Source organism: Haliotis rubra, unplaced genomic scaffold (genome assembly GCF_003918875.1).
Source record: "Haliotis rubra isolate DU_JTF1 unplaced genomic scaffold, ASM391887v1 Scf44, whole genome shotgun sequence".
Lineage (NCBI taxonomy): Eukaryota > Metazoa > Mollusca > Gastropoda > Lepetellida > Haliotidae > Haliotis > Haliotis rubra.
In genome coordinates, this window is record NW_025767124.1 from 2230170 (window position 1) to 2250279 (window position 20110).

The 20110-nt window shown below is 41.0% G+C and overlaps 1 protein-coding gene across 1 annotated transcript; it reads right to left on the reverse strand.

Annotated features, from left to right (window-relative positions):
- Positions 1-2271: 2271 nt before the first annotated feature.
- Positions 2272-19169, reverse strand: LOC124289399 (ERI1 exoribonuclease 2-like). Its single transcript, XM_046726020.1, is given in 10 exon segments — positions 2272-3076; positions 3079-3589; positions 3901-3989; positions 5078-5159; positions 6005-6105; positions 6406-6481; positions 16411-16538; positions 17934-18014; positions 18203-18288; positions 19017-19169. Coding segments are annotated over 10 exon segments (1686 nt in total). The 5' UTR covers positions 19043-19169; the 3' UTR covers positions 2272-2570.
- Positions 19170-20110: the final 941 nt, after the last annotated feature.

A 20110-nucleotide genomic window follows, 5' to 3' on the forward strand; every position in this document is an offset into this window, starting at 1 on the left:
AGGTAATACATTCTGATACACAGAAAAACTATTGTCATTAGCTATACCACATAATTACTGTGTGTCTAATTTTGTGGAGATTTGGTCAGAAATGAGGGGGCATTGGCAGTGTTTAAAACTCCCAAAATTCCAAGCCAGACAGCCATACAGGTAACTTAAAAAAATTACTAGTCCGGATACAAACTTGCCTGTCCGGTTTTCAACAATAAACAACCAAAATAAAATCAGGTTTCTGAAATCTTTTCTGCATAGATTGTAACGTTAAGGCTAAGGTACATGGCCTGGTTTACAAACGAGAAATCTGTTGCATTTTCTGCCTCACAATCAAATTCAGAGAAATATCTAACAGACCACTGGACAGGCTACTTTTGAAATTTGATGAAAATAGACCGTTCCGGACGGTCGGGCAGGCGGGAATTTTAAACGCTGGCATTGGGTAAGAATTGCATTTTTGTTCTTATGAGTCTTGTTTTGTGTTCAGTCATAACTCTTGTTTTGGGGACAACCTTACCAGAATCACAAATATAATCACATTTAAATCAGATATTTTACACTGATGTACTACCTGTCTGCATTCTGATCTGAGAACACCTCTATATATAAGGATGTGTCTGCTGAAGAGTGAGTGAACATTTACCACCCAATCAAAATGAAAGATGAGTGGGTTCTTGAATCAATTAAGTGGTTGCTTTCTGGAAAACAATTTGGCTTCATTACTTTTTCTCCTCAATTCATAAATTTGAATCTCTGCACAAGAAAACTGTTGCAGACCACAAATATATCCTCTGTAGTAATCATTCTGTATGTGAGTGAGTGAATGAGTTTAGTTTCACACCTCACTCAGCAATTATCCAGCTATATGGCGGTGGTCTGTAAATAAATGAGTCTGGACCAGACATTCCAGTGATCAACAGCATGAGCATCGATCTACGCAATTGGGATACAATGATGTGTGTCAACCAAGTCAGGAAGCCTGACCACCTGATCCCGTTAGTCGCCTCTTTCGACAAGCCTGGGTTACTGAGGATCAATTCTAACCCGGACCTTCTTGGGTCCCTTCTGTATGTAGATATTAGAGTTGGGAATTGGTTGAAATCTCACAATTGATGATTGTTTCATTACCAACGAACAACCATCGAAAAAAATTGGTTAGCGTCATTTTTCAGATTTTCCTATCCTGGTTGTTATTGCAGATATTTATAACATGATGCAACTTGCTACTTTAAAGTGATGACTAATATATCATGAACATAAACTTCCCGGAATCTTCAAGAAATATTCAGTCATGGCTTGAAAGTTAGTGAAGTTGTAGTTTTACTAAAATTAAAACGTTTTCACAACAACTTCAACGATATGTTCCATTGTCAAAATATTTCAAAGACTAAAACAGTAGTTCCAAAATCGTTTATGTTTGATTATGAGAAAATGTGATCAATTTCTTGGTCGTTTGGTCACTGCGATCAATCTTCGATTATTTCAATTAATCGGAACACCACTAGTAGATACCATAGCAACTGATAGCACTAACAAACTACAGGTTGTTTAAGATATAAACAGCAGCATGCCCTGCACAATTTTCTTTCAATTTGCAGTTCGATCATATTCATTTTTGAGATACGAAATTCTGACACCCTCATTTGAATGCTTAACCTTCTGGTATCAAGAATTATAACTGAATTACAAGTTCATCTGACTTCCAACAAGTCAGGTCCAAGAGAAACAAGGGTAAAAGAAGGTCAACAGTTGAAGATGATTTAAAAAGTAATAGCCAATAATCAAATTATCTTTTATTCCACATGCCATAATATTTAACAAAAGATCAAACACAAAACAAAGTTCTAATGGACCACAATCAATGCATATATATTTGCATTTTCATGCAACAATACACATATCTTTCTAACATGATGAAACTATCTTAACACTGGTACACATGGAGATGATGCGTACATTTCATACTTAACAACAAACTTATATACACTGGGTATATGGAACAGAATAGAGTGGTCCACCGACTACTATAATATAGTACAACATTCAGGTTTCCAATTGCTTGTGGCTACAGATAGCACAGGTTAGTGTTAAATACGAAAACCCGGCTAGTCCCTTTGGCTCAAAAGTTACTAACTGTGTTTAATGATAGTTTGTCAAACAACTTTTCTATTATTTTTAGGACAAAAATTCTGCAAAACCTGACAGAGTTGGTATGATGTTTTGATTATGATCAGCGTTTCATTGTATCAATTCATCAGAAATGGATTCATGTCATTTGCAACCATGAAAATCAAAGAAATGGATTATGTCACACCTGAAAGTGTTTGTTCAATGTTCCCTTGATAAATCAGTCAATATATTTATTTTTTCAAAGTATTAGTTCAGAAAGAAAGCAAACAAACTAACCTACCTATGGTACCCTATTTTGGACATGTTGGAAAGATTTGAAACCTTTGGGTGGAATTGGGGTAACCATGATATAAATGTGTGAAATACATGATCCACAAACTGTAGCATTATAACCTTGTGATCTTCAGACATGAATCAACCTAAGGCTACCTGCCTCTCTGCCTGATCTATCGAATGTATTTAGGAACAGCTGATCTGACTCCCTGTTGAGACTTTGGCATGACACCCACTGGTGTGACAGGGGTAAATGGTTTGGACACACCACTACCACTTCCTGTCTTTGAGACATGTCTGGAGTTACCTCCCCCTGCAGACAAACTTTCCCATTTGAAGAATTCACAACCTCTCTTCACATCATATTGAGAAGTACGTACACCACATGTGAAGAAGAACCGACCAATGTTCGGGCCTGGGGACTGAACCAAACGTCGTTTTGAACGCCGACCACACTTACACATCGGAGGAGTAGCCTTCATACTCGAACAGTTGGAACCAGGAACTGATAACCTGTTTTGCAGAGGGCTTGGTGTTTTGAAAGTATTTTCATTCGGTGTTGTAACGCCACGACTCAAGCTTTCACCACTGCGGTTCATCCTCTGATTTGGAGTTTTGAAAACATTTCTTGACACAACATCTGATGTGGAGACAGATCTTCGACCTGACTGTCCAGGCGTCACAGCACTTTGATTTGGGGGCTTAAAGCTTCCACGAACAGGACAGTGATTTGGAGTTCCACACAACTGTTTCTTAAAGATGTCTTAGAACAACTGCTGCCTGCTGTGACCACACTAGACATCTTAGTGCCAATATCTACACAACGACCAGACTCTGGTTTCTTTCCTTGACAAGTTGGCCAGCCATTCTTCACATCTTGGACACATTTTTTATCCCCCTGTTTATTATCACATCCAATATTGGTATCTCGAACACTCAGTCCAACAGAGCTTCGACAAGTATTTAAACCCTGTGGGACCACAAACACATTCTCCCTTCCATCAGGGCTCTGGTTGACCAGCTGAAGTTTTGTCTGAAGAAGTTTTCCACTGTGCTTGAGACGGACAGAGTTTAATGGTTCAGAACTTTGATCAGTGGACACAGTTATGCTTGGAGAGATGTGTGTCCCGTGTCTTCCATTATGGGATCTATCACCCCCAACAGTATGTGGATCATCCTGGCCAGATGCTGCCTTATAACAAAGAACAAACACTTATAGTTACAGATCAAATAGTTTTAATATAATTTAAAATTCATAAAAATACAATAAATGTAAAAATATCACAATAAAATATGGACAAACTGGTTATGGATTAGTCTCATTTCGATGCCTATTAGTTCACACAACTTTTACATAATGACATTCATTTAACAATACACATATGATGTCTGCAACATATAAGCAAGTGACCCTTTATAAAAGTACACAAATGATGTACGAAACATATTGCAAGTGACCCTTGTTTGCATTGACGGAACTGTAATCAGTGTCTATCTGCGTACCATTCCGATGTTCTTGGTGACATTCATGATACAGCCATCTCTCATCATCCTCCATGCCAACCGAGCTGTATTGCGAGCATCGTCCACACCTGGAATACATCCATCATGCATCTGACAATGTAACACTTCACAAATATACAGTTATCACTAGTGAGTGAGTATATATTGCTTTGCCATTCATCAGCAATGCATTATCAATACCTGAAAAGTTTGTTACACTTCAGTGTTGCCCGTAAATGCATTAAGTTGCTGTGGTTTTGGTTTGGTTGTTGTCAAACACTGCACTCAGCAATATTCCAGCTCTATGGACCAGACAATCCAGTGATCAACAGCATGAGCATCAATTTATGCAACTGGGATACGATGAACTGTGAGTGAGTGAGTGATTTACTTAGCTTTCACCAAACCGACAGGGAATCAAAACAACGGAATTCGTATATACATATTTGGAACAGAGTCCCGTAATCTGGAACAAATGTCTAAAATGTGTCAACCAAGTCAGCGAGCGTGACCACCTGACCCTGTTTGTCACCTCTTATGACAAGTATGGGTTGCTGAAGACCAATTCTAACCCGGATCTTCACAGGTCATTAAGTCGCTGTGCGATGTAAAAGTGACACACTTCTAGTTCTAGAAAGCTAATGAAATGATTGTTTGTTCATTTGCCTGTTGCTTAACGCTACACTATATAATAGTCTAGGTAGATCACAGTGGCTTATATATAGTATGGGTTAGAAATAGTGACTGGCTATGCTATCAGCCAAGTAACAGAGAATGACCTCCCAATCCATTTAGCTGCCCACATGAAAGTGTGGATTACTGAGGACCAGTATTCTTGGGGACCTGAATCACCGTGGGCAGAAATGAGGCTATTATTAATCATGTTATCTGATGGAATTCAGATAGATATTCCACACATGAAGAGTGAGTGAGTGAGTTTAGTTTTTACGCCGCTTTTAGCAATATTCTAGCAATATCATGGCGGGGACACCAGAAATGGGCTTTACACATTGCACCCATGTGGGAATCGAACTCAGGCCTTCAGCGTGACGAGCGAACGCTTTCACCACTGGGCTACCCCACCACCTCCCACACATGAAGAGGTACATAAGTAAGGATACTGACATCTTTAACAACATCCTAGGGTGTTATACATTAGTATGTGTCTATAGCTCACCTGAGTGTTCACGTCCTTCAAACTCAATACCAACAGCCTGCAGAGCTCCATTTAAACCATGTGGCTTTCGACCATAGAATTTCTGAAATATACAAAATCATTGTAATTATCATGTATTAATGATTGACTTTCATAATTTATTTTTAAAGAAAACACACATTTACAAGATAAATCAAGACATGGTACAACAGCTTTCAAACCCCTCCTGATCAGCATCTCCTGCCAACATAGTGTATCATTTGTCTGTTATCGCAAACATTAATAATAATATAATAGTCTGCTTATATGGAGCTCATATCCAGGCACATTGCCTGCTCAAGGCACTATGTACATTACTATCCCCGGTCATAGGATACTATCATACTTTCCGACACTTTTTCAACTCCCTGGGGAACATACAGCCATGCTGCCTGTTAGGCGCAATGAACTAAACACTCACATTGCCAGTATATCCTCACGGGTACCCATTCTACAGCTGGGTGAACTGAGACAATGTGGATCTAAGTATCTTGTCCAATGTGCCCACCTCGGGATCCGAACCTAGGTGCCTCCACTAATGTGCCCACCTCAGGATCCGAACCTAGGTGCCTCCACTGGGGATCGAACCCGGGCCTTCAGCCTGATAGGCAGATGCCTTACCGCTGCACTATTCTGTTCCATTATTATACATTACAATGTAAATCCATCCAATAGTTACAGATTAGTTATTTACCCACAAGAAATGTCAATCTAAAAACAGACATACACCAAAACATCTAGACATAGACTGGAAGTGGACACAAGATTAGGGAGCAGGCCCTCTTTGTGACAGAAATAAGGGTGAATTTGTGATTCGAACCCAACAATAATTTATTTTGGCATGAAAGAACACAGACCATGTTTCTTTTTAATGCCATGATAACATTAAGTTGTCACATGAGCCCCTACCCTGTATGTGGCCCTCAGATCAATCCAACTGTTCATCTCTGGAGGTCGGGGGAGTTGTTTCCGACGAGCCTCATACAGTAGACACACACCAAGATCCCAGTCTGAAAGTAATTGACAAAACATATCACACCTGGAAACTTCTACACTGTGGAAAATGTTTTCAAGCTTATTTCAGTGAAAACTTATAAAACCTTAACTTCAGAAATTTGGACAATATTCAGTCTCTCTTTATCTATCATCATTTTTACAAGGGCACAAAGTCAAATGAATCGACTCAATAGTGTAACAAAAAAAGTCAGTGTATGTGAGAAAACAATCTGAAATACTGTATGAATGTGAGAAGGTACTTGTCACATCAGTAATGTGCAAGGTTATGGGGTCCTTAAATTAAATTCACATACAGCAGAAGTGAATGTTAAAGGCTACAGGACCCTCAATAACGTCTAACAGTAAAGAGCCCAGGATCCTTCGTAACATCTAACAGTAAAGAGCCCAGGATCCTCAATAACGTCTAACAGTAAAGAGCCCAAGGATCCTTCGTTAACGTCTAACAGTAAAGAGCCCAGGATCCTCAATAACGTCTAACAGTAAAGAGCCCAGGATCCTCAATAACGTCTAACAGTAAAGAGCCCAGGATCCTCAATAACGTCTAACAGTAAAGAGCCCAGGATCCTCAACAACGTCTAACAGTAAAGAGCCCTAGGATCCTCAATAACGTCTAACAGTAAAGAGCCCAGGATCCTCAATAACGTCTAACAGTAAAGAGCCCTGGATCCTCAACAACGCGTCCTAACAGTAAAGAGCCCAGGATCCTCAATAACGTCTAACAGTAAAGAGCCCAGGATCCTCAACAACGCCTAACAGTAAAGAGCCCAGGATCCTCAATAGCGCCTAACAGTAAAGAGCCCAGGATCCTCAATAACGCGAGCCCAGGATCTAACAGTAAAGAGCCCAGGATCCTTTGTAACGCCTAACAGTAAAGAGCCCAGGATCCTCAATAACGCCTAACAGTAAAGAGCCCAGGATCCTCAACAACGTCTAACAGTAAAGAGCCCAGGATCCTCAATAACGTCTAACAGTAAAGAGCCCAGGATCCTTAACGCCTAACGTCTAACAGTAAAGAGCCCAGGATCCTCAACAGCGTCTAACAGTAAAGAGCCCAGGATCCTCAATAACGTCTAACAGTAAAGAGCCCAGGATCCTCAATAACGTCTAACAGTAAAGAGCCCAGGATCCTTCGTAACGTCTAACAGTAAAGAGCCCAGGATCCTCAATAACGTCTAACAGTCAAGAGCCCAGGATCCTCAATAACGTCTAACAGTAAAGAGCCCAGGATCCTCAATAACGCCTAACAGTAAAGAGCCCAGGATTCTTATCCTTCATGAATGTCTAACAGTAAAGAGCCCAGGATCCTCAATAGCAGTAGCTACAGGACCCTCAATAACGTCTAACAGTAAAGAGCCCAGGATCCTCAATAGCGTCTTACAGTAAAGAGCCCTGGATCCTCAATAACGTCTAACAGTAAAGAGCCCAGGATCCTTCGTAATGTCTAACAGTAAAGACCCCAAGGATCCTTCGTAACTTTCAGCAGTAAAGGCTACAGGACCCTCAATAACGTCTAACAGTCAAGAGCCCAGGATCCTCAATAACGTCTAACAGTAAGAGCCCAGGATCCTTCAATAACGCCTAACAGTAAAGAGCCCAGGATCCTCTCAATAAACGCCTAACAGTAAAGAGCCCAGGATCCTCAATAACGCTCTAACAGTAAAGAGCCCAGGATCCTCAATAACGTCTAACAGTAAAGAGCCCAGGATCCCGTCAATAACTAACAGTAAAGAGCCCAGGATCCTCAATAACTTTCAGTAAAGAGCCCAGGATCCTTCAATAACGTCTAACAGTAAAGAGCCCAGGATCCTCAATAATGCCTAACAGTAAAGAGCCCAGGATCAGTAAAACGGCTAAAGAGCAGGATCCTCAATAACGTCTAACAGTCAAGAGCCCAGGATCCTCAATAACGCCTAACAGTAAAGAGCCCAGGATCCTCAATAAACGCCTTACAGTAAAGAGCCCAGGATCCTCAATAACGCCTAACAGTAAAGAGCCCAGGATCCTCAATAACGCCTAACAGTAAAGACCCCAAGGATCCTCAATAACGTCTAACAGTAAAGAGCCCAGGATCCTCAATAACGCCTAACAGTAAAGAGCCCTGGATCCTCAATAACGCTCTAACAGTAAAGAGCCCTGGATCCTCAATAACGCCTAACAGTAAAGAGCCAAGGATCCTCGTAACGCCTAACAGTAAAGAAAGACCCCAGGGATCCTTCAATAGCGCCTAACAGTAAAGAGCCCAGGATCCTCAATAACGCCTAACAGTAAAGAGCCCAGGATCCTCAGGATAACGCTCAATAACAGTTAAGAGCCCAGGATCAATAACGCCTTAACAGTAAAGAGCCCAGGATCCTCAATAACGTCTAACAGTAAAGAGCCCTGGATCATTCGTAACGTCTAACAGTAAAGAGCCCCGGATCCTCAATAACGTCTAACAGTAAAGAGCCCTGGATCATTCGTAACGTCTAACAGTAAAGAGCCCAGGATCCTCAATAACGTCTAACAGTAAAGAGCCCAGGATCCTTCATAACATCTAACAGTAAAGACCCCAGGATCCTTCGTAATGTCTAACAGTAAAGACCCCAAGGATCCTTCGTAATGTCCAACAGTAAATGCCCCAGGATCCTCCTTCACGTCTAACAGTAAAGACCACAGGACCCAACTTAATGTCCAGCAGTCAGGACCCCCAGCTAACAAAGGGTATGCCTCATTTCTTGTGTTATATATTTTATTACAAAATGGTATCCATGGTAAATTTTTCAATGTCATAAAAAGTATGTATACTAATGTTAAATCAAGTTACTTTTGAATATGGTAAACAATTAACAAACTATTTTTACAGTTCCTGCGGTGTCAGACAAGGATGTACACTAAGCCCAGTGTTGTTTTCGCTATTCATAAATGAGCTTGTGTGTGATTTGCAGAGCCAATTTGATGATGGTATCTTTATATCCAATGAAATGTTGAACCTTATTGCCTTGTTGTTTGCTGATGATTTGATACTAATTGCAGATAGCGTTGTTAAGTTGCAAAGGCGATTGCATGCCCTACATAATTATTCTTATAGATGGGGTATGGACATTAATTTAGCTAAAGTAAAATAATTGTCTTTAAAATGGGTGGGCCTCTGTCAAAATATGAAACATTCTTCTTTAATGGGAATCCTATGGCAATAGTAAATGCATATAAATATTTGGGGTTAATGATAACGCCAAAATTGATATGGACTAGAGCCTGTAAAACATTAGCTGAGCAGGCAAGTAAAGCATTATGGCCTATAAAATCTTTGATCAGACGCTTTGAATTTACAGTAAAAGATGCTCTTTTATTTGATAAAAAGATTACTCAATTCTTACATAAGGGGCTGAAATTTGGGGTTGGGAAGAAAGGAGTAATATTGAAATTATTCATAGGAAGTTTTGTAAATTTGTTCTCCATATTAGTTATAAATTGTCGAATGCTGTATCATACGGGGAGTGTGGAAGATATCCACTTTATGTTTCCTATCATATTGAATGTATTAAGTATTGGCTACGCATTGTTAAGAATGCAACGCCAAAGATATGCTTTCCAATGTTATAATATGCTGTTGTCCATTCTTGAGAGAAAAGGCCGAAGTTGGGCCCATCAAAGTAAATATTTACTTTTCGTTATGGCTATGGTTTTGTTTGGATAAGCCAAGAGGCTGGGGATCCAGATCATTTCATTTATATTTTTAGTCAACGTGTTAAAGAATGTGCTTATCAGAACTGGCACTATTCTCTTCAGAGTGATTCTCTCTCGCATTTTATAATTCTCATAAGTCTTTGCTTAATTGTGAAAAATATTTGTTAAACATTAGTTCCCATGAGCATAGACGTGTATTAACTTTATTTAGAAGTGGATATCTGAGTAAGAAAAATGTCTTTACTAATAACTAAATATGTAATTTTTAGAGTAAAATTGATATTTTATACTTATCCTGACTCATGCTCTTTTGCTTGTCTTCTTCTTCTTGCGAACATAGTGGAACACTTGTATCTCCTTATTTGAAGCTCCCTTCAAAATAAAATCACTAATTGGTACTCACCACGAGTTGCTCCCCTTTGTCTCCCCTGGCGGGAAAAGGTGTCGCCACCCTCTGGCCATGTGCTCCACTCTCTCCTGATTTAGCGAGCCCAACACTTGAATTTACAGGGAAATCCAAAGTGTTATGTGGGGAGGATGGGAGGGCTAACCTCATGAGTCAGGATAAGTATAAAATATCAATTTTACTCTAAAAATTACATATTTTTCCTTATCCTGACTCATGCTCTTTTGCTTGTAGCATCCTACGGAACGGAGGTGGGTAACAGAATACTTTGGATTTATAATTAGTGATTTTGTATAGATATACTGTAATATCCCCTACGGGAACTTCATGAAGTCTTAGATTTAGGATGTATCCTGTATAAAGAAAACCATAGGTTATATAAAGCCATTAAAGGGAATTACATTATGAATATATTGAACAATACATATAAATTATATATATATATATATAGGTGACTCTGATAGAGGCACTGAAATTGACTATATCAAGTATATGCTTAAGGTAGAATACTTAAGCTGAACATATATACATAGCCCTAAAACTCCTTAGAGTTATAAGCTAGATGAGTATGTATAAAATACATATTAATCTTGTGAGGCTAATATTTTAACGCCTACGAGGGACTGTCAGTTGCTGAGCGAGGACCAGTGGTCCGAAATGGTGAATGCCAGAGACATCTTCTGTAGTGATGTCTCTTAGGTAGTGATTAGCAAATACCATGTTAGATTTCCAATAGCATCCTTCCATAATCGTGTTCAAGGAACAGTTACCGTGTAGGGCGAGGGTAGAGGCCAGTGCCCTGATCTCATGTGGATTTGATGCTGTTGGTGGGTCCAAACCTGCTGCCTTGTAGGCACGGAGAATGACAGTCCTTATCCAAATAGATATTGTGGTCCGTGACACTTCTGTTTGATTCGTAGGCGATAATGGGATGAATAAACGTTTGAGAAATCTTCTCCTTGTTTTGGATCGTCGTAAATAAACTTTGAGCGCTCTTACCGGACACAGTGATAGGTCTTGTGTATCTTGTGATCCGAGAATAGAGGATAGCGCCGGGATGTGGAATAATCTGTCTGGTTGACCTGGCAGTTGATTCTTTGCAATGAAATCCCATCTTAATCCGAGGTGCGCTGTGTTATGATTGTCATCAAACTGTATCCTCTCGTAATCCAGAGCGTGAATTTCAGACATTCTTGCTGCTGTGGCTAGCGATAGCAGAAACAATGTTTTCTGTGAGAGAAATTCAAAGTTTGTCGATTCAAGGGTTCATAGACCTCACTCGTGAGGTGTTGTAACACTACATTCAGATCCCAAGCTGGGGCGTGGAACTTCCGCTTTTGGTCCTCCAATCGGAAAGCTCGTAGTAAGGCCAGTAACTCTGGAGATCTTGTCAATTTGACACCCGTTCTCATGGTGATTACAGAGCTAAGCGCGGCAAGATATGTTGATATCGTTGAACCTTTTAAATGTTTGTTTTGGCGTAGGTAACACAAATAGTCTGCCACTTGAGGTTGTGAAGCCTCTCTTGCTGTAAACCCTTTCTTTGTTGCATAATTTTCGAAACTGTGCCACTTGTCGTCGTACAAGTTACGAGTTGAGTAACGTAAAGCAAGCGTGACTGCTTTTGCCGCCCTGGCAGAATATCCTCTCTTGTTTAAACACATTTGTATACAGTCCATACGTGTAGTTGGAACATTGCTGGGTTTCCGTGCACTTGTTTGGTGTGAGGATGAATTAACAGGTTTGCGCGCTTGGGTAGCTCCAGTGTTGGTTGACCGATTTCTTGAATTAGTATGGGAAACCACGTTCTGGCCGGCCAGTAGGGCGCGACCAAAGTGAGTTGTAGGCTCTGTGTTTGTCTGATTTTCTGTAATACTTGAGGTATTATTGCTGGCGGCGGAAACGCGTACGCATTGAGGCCTTCCCATGATAGACTTAGAGCGTCCGTTGCCCAAGCTTGGGGGTCTGGGACTGGTGACACGAATGTCGGTAGCTGATTGTTGAATCGCGTGGCGAATAGGTCTATTAGCGGCGCTCCTAATTGCTTGATTATCTGTGCAAAAATTTCCCGGTTGATCATCCACTCTGTCGGTGATGGTAGATGAGGCCGAGAGAGAGCGTCTGCTAGTATATTTCTGGCTCCGGGAATGTGCACTGCTTTGACATGTAGATTTAGATCTTGTATTAAATCGAACAGTTGAAAGCTTAGGTTCAAAAGGTTCATCGATCTCGTTGAGCCTTGCTTGTTTATGTAGAACGCCACTGTCGAATTGTCTGTATGGATCATTAGGCGCGCATTTTGTAGAAATGTGCTCCAATGTAGAATGGCGTTGATTACAGCTTTCATTTCTAGACTGTTTATATGGAGTTTGCATTCTTGCTGATTCCATAACCCTGATATCGTGTGGTTGGTGAGATGAGCTCCCCAACCTTGGAGTGACGCGTCTACATACAGATGGGTTTTGTATTCCTGCTCTGCTAAACAAATCCCTTCGCAGACATTCGATTTCTTGGTCCACCATAGTAGATGTGGTCTGAGATGTTTCGGTAGACTGAATGGTTGTACATCGTTGAGATGTGCGTTGATGAGGACCTGTAGGGGACGTAACTGTAATCTGCCTGTGACAGTCATGTCTTGGGCTGATGTGAGAAGACCTAGTAGGCTCTGCCATTGTCGCAGTGGTAACGGAGAGAGTAGAGCTGGTGGAATGGTCTGTTGTATCTTGAGCCAACGGTCTTCTGGTACCATAATACGGTTGCGATTTGTGATGAATCGAATACCTAGGAACTGTAGGTCTTGCGATGGTACTAGGTCCGACTTGCGTAAGTTTACTAACCAACCTAGTTGTGTTAGTAGCTTTATGATGTAATTTAACTGTAGTTTGAGACGCAGTGGATCTTGATCTACTTGTATCCCGTCGTCGAGGTAAAACGCACTGCGTAGCCCTTGACGATGTAGAAATTTGATAATCGGTTTCGTTATCCTCGTGAATAGCCAGGGGGCTGATGATATTCCGAATGGGAGTACTTTCCACTGGTAATGTAGCCCTTCTAGAGTAAATCGTAGGTATTTCCTGGAATCGGGATGAATGGGGATGTGCAAGTAGGCATCCTGTAGATCTATGCTGCCCATGTAGTCCATAGGACGAATCATCTGGCGTAACTGAGGTAAATGTATCATGCGAAACTTCGGTGGTTTGCGTAGATAGTTCTTGTTGAAAAAGCTCATGTTGTAGATGAGTCTGTATTTCTCCGTGGAGTTTTTCTTGGGAACTAGGAAAACTGGGGAGTAGAAACCTGGTTCGACGTTTGCTTGATCTATTACTTCTATGGCCTGTTTGGATAGGAGTGATGAGACAGCCTCTTTTATCTTTGGTAGTTGTTGCGCTTGTAAATCGAACTTGGGGGGTTTGATTGTCAGCGGAGGCTTGTCCTGTAGAGGGATACGAAATCCGTGTTGAATAATGTTGGAGACGTAAGGATCTTGCAGTATTCCCCAGTTTTCCCAGTGTAGTTGGAGGCGTCCACCCACTTGAGCTGGTTGTACTGGAACGGCTGGGGGTGGAAGACTCCAGTCGTTCCGAACCTGTGTTTCAGCGTCTATAATTGCGGGAACCTCTGGGTGTCCTGCCTCTTCCTGATCCTCCTCTATAGTTGCCATATGGGCGACGAAAGAATCTTACCTCTAGAGCTGGCTATCTTCCTGTCTCTTGCTCTTTGTAGGCCCGTGAACTTAGATCTGCCTGAGTATCTTTGTGAAGTCTGACGAATGGCGCTGGCTAGTGTGTCCATCGATCTAATCATAAGGACTTCCCTGGAATCCTTAGAGACTTCCTTGGCGACCTTGTCGATTTCTCCGTCAAAGATGGATGTTGTCGACCACGGGGCTGTATAAAGTGGGGCTGTAAAGTTCTCCCCCCAATTACAGGAGGCGAGGAGGCCTTGACGACGAGCTAAGGTCGAATGCTGCTGAAACAGATGTAAGATGATCCGTTAAAACTGCTGATCTTTCTTTTGCATAAGTAAGGCAGAATAAATCATTCTATCATCTTCCGTCGTGGAATCCGGAATCTAGTAATAAGAGTCTCATTGATGCGTCCTAGATCTATTTAACCCAAAGAACATCGTCTCGTCATGGTTTCTATATGAGCCAACTTGCGATCATCCATCTTGTAAATCTTGTTCTTTACATCGCTGATGATCTTATAGTTCTCATCGATGTCCTGGAGCCTTGTAGAAGGAGTCCATGTTATCGTGGAGAACTTCTTGGCTTGAAAGTTGGGTAGATGTGGTATCTGAACTTTCGTAGCTTTCTGGAAAGCTGCATCTAGATTCTGTGGCACTGCATGCAATCGGGTCGATCGGGGTAGAGTGATTGCATCTGGATCATCTTCCTTCATCAAATCGTCTGAGCTGTATTGCCACTTTTAGATGGTGATGTGAGATCTAGGTTATTGACCATCAATACCGTATCTCTGCATCAGAAAATATGATTCCTCCATCATCCTCAAAACCATCATCATTAATAAATTGTAGATGCTCTTGGGGACTGCGTGTAGCTGTCTGAATATCTGATGAGGTTTGTGGCGATCTAGTTGACTTGTCGCGCTCTATGTGGAGATCTGATGGGTGATCGACCTGGTGATGAAGCGGAGTGGAGATCGTCTATGGGATGATCTTCGGGAGACTTGTGAGGTGAATGTTGATAGCTTAGCGAAGCTCTTGGCATCCCTCGATGTTCTTCTAGGCGATGAAGATCTGGAATCATATGTCTTTTCGCGAATGCCTTAGCGAAGCTTCATTTAGCGTCGGTCCGGGGATCGATGATATGACCTTAGCGAAGGCTTCCGTGATGTCTGATGGTCTGAGTCCATATCTAGAGATGAAATCGAAGATGGTGATGATCTCTCCGCCTTAGCGAGGCCTTCCTTGAAGGCTGTACATCTAGGTCGCCGTCAAGGTGGTGCGGGACTTCCTTAGCGAAGGTGACATCGTCTTGGCTGCTCGTTGGCGGGGGTGCCTCTGGGGTGCTGTCGTTGGAGCCTTCAGCGCCAGCGAAAACTCGGACCCTGCTTGCGCGGTTTGTAGTGGTCCTCCATGATGTTCATAATCTGCGCATCATGTCTTCTGGGATGATCTGTGGCGAAGTCGTCGGCGTCTTTTCTGCGATGGGGTTCACATCAATGGCGTCTGGCGTCGGTGTAGAGGCATCAGGCTGCATGGAGATCTCTGCAGAAGTCACAGTCGCTGACACGGTCGCTTCTTCTTCTGCCGTAAGTCGGGGATGATTATCGGCTGATCATCGTAGAGGCCCAACTCTGCTGCTGGAGCGATCTCGGCTGAAAGTTCTTGCTGTCTTCGTAGATTTCCCTTTGGAAGTCTGCGCTGCCCTGGAGTGTCCTCAATCTGCGTTGAGGCGGCGATGAGGCCCTCTTAGACTTAGTCTGCAATGGCGGGATGTCTGGGGAGGCGGTCGTTTCTTGAGTAACGGACTGCGTCCCGTTCCTCTGCGCGCAGGTCTCTAGCAGAACACCAGGCGGGAGAGAGGTTCGATCGCTAGCAGCTGACTGGAAGGAATATCTGGACTCTCTGCCATGTTTTGCCCTTGTTTGCGTGATCTATCTGCAGCGTCTTAAAGGCGCTTAAAGATGATATTTATTAAATGCAGAATGAGATAAATTAATGCAGTAACTGCAAGCGTGAATTAAGCGCACAGTAGAACAACTAGGGCATATTACATGTGGATCGGAGGCAGAAAAACGTAATCTACAAATCGTACAGATTTTCATGAGCGTAAAGCTAGCTGAACAATCCGCGAATACACGTGAATAAACAGTAGAAATACGATAATTAATCAATACAAATAGTAAAGGATACTAGCTATACCTCTATAGTAACCTATGAGAGGTAAAACTAAGAGATTATCAAAGGATATGTGTGTAAGGAGACACAAAGGCTCTCACATCCTGCTCACTGGGCGAAGAAGGAGAGTGGAGCACATGGCCAGAGGGTGGCGACACCTTTTCCCCAGGGGAGACAAAGGGAGCAACTCGTGGTGAGTACCAATTAGTGATTTTATTTTGAAGGGGCTTCAAATAAGGAGATACAAGTGTTCCACTATGTTCGCTTAAGAAGAAGAAGACAAGCAAAAGAGCATGAGTCAGGATAAGGAAAAATACCTAGTTCTGCTTTAGAATCTACAAGAAAGGATCAATGGCAATCCTACCTGTGTAATTCCAGTGAGCTGCTTACAGAAGTCACTGAGCACTGGCTGTTCGTGTGGCTGGACATAGTGGTGAAACTCACTCTCTATCTGCCCCGTCCTCGTGTTACACAGCACTGCTGGGAACTCAACTGGAAGAATATATATTGCATGTACATATGTCCAATATATTTCACACTCTCAACTTAAACTCATTTATGAATGGTCAAAACATATTATGAAAAAAACCAACACCACTTACATTTAATTAATTTAATATCATGATGGAGAAATCAAATCAATTACCAACTGACAAAATTGCATATTTAATGTGAATATTACAGGAACCCCAAAGTATAAGTTCTAAGGGTCCTTGCTAGCAATACGAGGGTCCTGTGAAGTGATGGTGTAGAGAACTGTAGGTTTTGATACGGTCTCTGTGCTAGCTTACTGAGAATGAGTAGCTGAGTGAGATACAATTCCACAGTTAAGCATGAATACCCCACTCAGACACATTATACTGACTCCGAGACGACCAGTCCTTGTACCCATTAATGCCGAGTACCAGGCAGGGACCAACAAGTACCACATTTGAATGTCTTTTGGTATGACGCGGCCGGGGATCGAACCTGTGAGGTTCTGGTCTCCGGGCGGATGCTCTAACCACTACACCATGGAGATGGTCTCAGAGCTCTACAGTATGGCCCCAGTTAACTTCCTTAAGTGGCATTTAGAAGCTGGTATGATGAAGTGGAACACTTGACCCCAGTTAGTGGATCATGACGAGCACTTGATTTTCATTCTCACCTCTATAGGGAGTATACAATCTAAGCCACTAGAAGTAGAAGGTTCACATTCACATTGCCATCTCATCCTTCCAGGTACCCATTCACTGCTGGGCTATAAGTGGCATGTTTCAAACTATGCACTTGCATCAGCGACAACACATGTACAACATGCACTTTAGTGAAGCTATTCAGCAGTCACATTCAATGTGCAGTGTGCGAAATAGCCACTGGCCCACGGTTAGTAAAAATCCAGTCAGGCCAAGTTATAATACACTTTTATATCATGCAAGATTATGGCCTGATAAAAATGTCCATCATATTAGCAGCTTAGTTACGACATTCAATTTTTGGGCTAATGAATTATTTTGTTGGCTAGTAACTTTCAGGCATAGCTAGCCCGACAAATTTTGGAAACTATTTTGTACACCGAATGTGTGCAATTATTTACATGTGATGATTATATTATACCATTATGTGACATTCAATGACATTCAATAACATCTCTGTTATTCTGATAACACTAAATTTAGAAACGGGCAAACAGGTTGTCTCATGTTATTCAAAGAATCTGCAACTGTTAGCAGGGCTTGGAATATATTTTGTTTGTTGCATTTCTTTTGTCACAAACAGTACAACTAAAAAAAGATGAAAGGTAATTGGAAACTTTAAGTCGTAAATTACAAGGCAAAGCATCGCTGTGCATTGATGTGAATGGTATGATCATCCTGGTATTGATGTGTATGAATCTGAAATTCTTACTGATTTCTTGGGTGCGAAACTTTCCATCTTGCCAACATGTTGATTCAAAATCCAATACCACAAGATATGAAAATACCTGACCTGAAAGAATAAAATGTTTGATTATATCACCTGTCTATTCCTCATGTCTACTATATATTCAGCTTGCTTTTAAATACAAGAACAAACAAGTGATTGATGTTTCAGTCATAAAATGAGAGCACTAAATGAAACCATTCAGTTAATTGTGAACATGGTGAAGGTGCTTATCACAATTTCGATCATATCACCTATGCACAATTTTGGCTTTTTCGTCTGATCTTGTTTTCCATTTTGTACTCTTGGCATATAACGTTTTCTCAGGAGTCCCAGCTCACTGCAAATAAAGAAAAAACTATGTAACATATATCATAATATTGATATTTAAACTACACACAAGTTAGATTTGTGTTCACAGGTCAAAAGGTAGTGAACAAATTCCATCCATTCCATAATAGTCACTTGACAGTTATATACCCCTTCAGTTCCACTCTTCCTTGTGACAATATGAACTATCATGTGAATTTGCCTAAACAATTAGAGACTAGCCTGGCAGTTGTCCAGGGGCCACTCAATTGTATAGAAAGGATATTTGTTAGTTTCAGCATTAAAAAATTCATTTCCATCAATACTGAACAATAAACTATTAAAAGATACCAAGTCTTGTGCACTGTCAAAATTCCAAACAGACGCTTTTAGAAATGATCACCATAATGTCCAGCAAAAATATCTCTAATTTGAAAGACTGAAATGTATAATGAATGTTCTAAAAGTAATAGTGTTAAGAATAAATTGGTATGAAACTGCAGGAATATGTGATTATAAGAAATCTAATGTGCAGATCTAAATACAGTTTATACCGGTAGCGGTTAATGGAATCTACTTTCGGACATAAAGGAAATGGATACGGGTCAATCTAGAATTGTTGCTGAATCATCTATATATGAGCACGGATAAAAAATAAAAGGTGCAAATGTTCAAAAACAGGTACGAATCTTGCAAGAATTTTAGGTACGAGTTAGCCATTTCGTTATAAGCATATTGTCATGACCGCAGAGACATTACCGTGCAAGTTCTTTGGTTGTTTTCATCTCTGTACACATCTGCAAACCCCAAACACACCATTGACCGTTAATTAGATAACTACATGCACTGATATAGGAATGTCTATGGTTTCACAGTACTGTTTGAGACTCAAATTAGCCGCCATTGCTAAGTATCGCACCCAGCGAGAAATGGGTTTGATAAAAACATGAAATATAAAACGAAATATGGACATTTTTTACTTTTGTTCAATCATTGTGCTTGTGTCACAATATTCCTTTGCTTAGTTCTCAAATATATTAGAATGTGTTTTATTACATTAGTATGTTAACAGAAACTTCTACAAGGCAAAAAGCTAGTAAAGGAAAACGCGAATCGAACTTTTCGTCACGGTGCGATTTTGTAAGATCCAATATGTCAGCTCCCAGTGATGTCAACAAAAACACATGGTTCTTCATGTAGGCCATGTGCCTAATTTTAGATATTCAAAGACAATTTTACGAAGCAACTAGATGCCTATATGAAAAATGGAAAACTCAAAGGTGATATCAGACTTTGTCAGGATGAGTAAACGTGATAAAAGACTGGCAAACAAGAAACGTAAAGCCGAAGCTTTGATCGATTTACTCCGGGGGACCGATGGTGTACGACACAAAAAAGTAAGTTTAACCATTGTTTATACTTGTTTACCATCATTTCACTATAGTTTATATTTCACCTTAAAGTTCATTACAGTGATTACTACCAGATATAGTTGTTAATTGTAATACTGACGATATAAAAACAGACAGAATTATTTCTGGTATCGCCCACTGTAATGAAAATTGTAATCACCACTAAGGCACCGTTCATAATGTAGGGGGAGGGAGGATTTGATTGTTTTAATGTTTTAATGGAGATGCATGTACAATGTGAATGACACACACCCCTAAATTTAATGTACAAAGTAAGTGCCCCCATGTCATGTAAAAACAAAACAATGGCCCCCTGCCCCCTTCCCATAATTTTATGCATAACTTTTTATTATCCATATGTACAAAATTGGTGACCCTCCTTGTACATGTGTACAGAGTAGATGTCTCACACACTCTCTCACTCTCTCACACACACACACA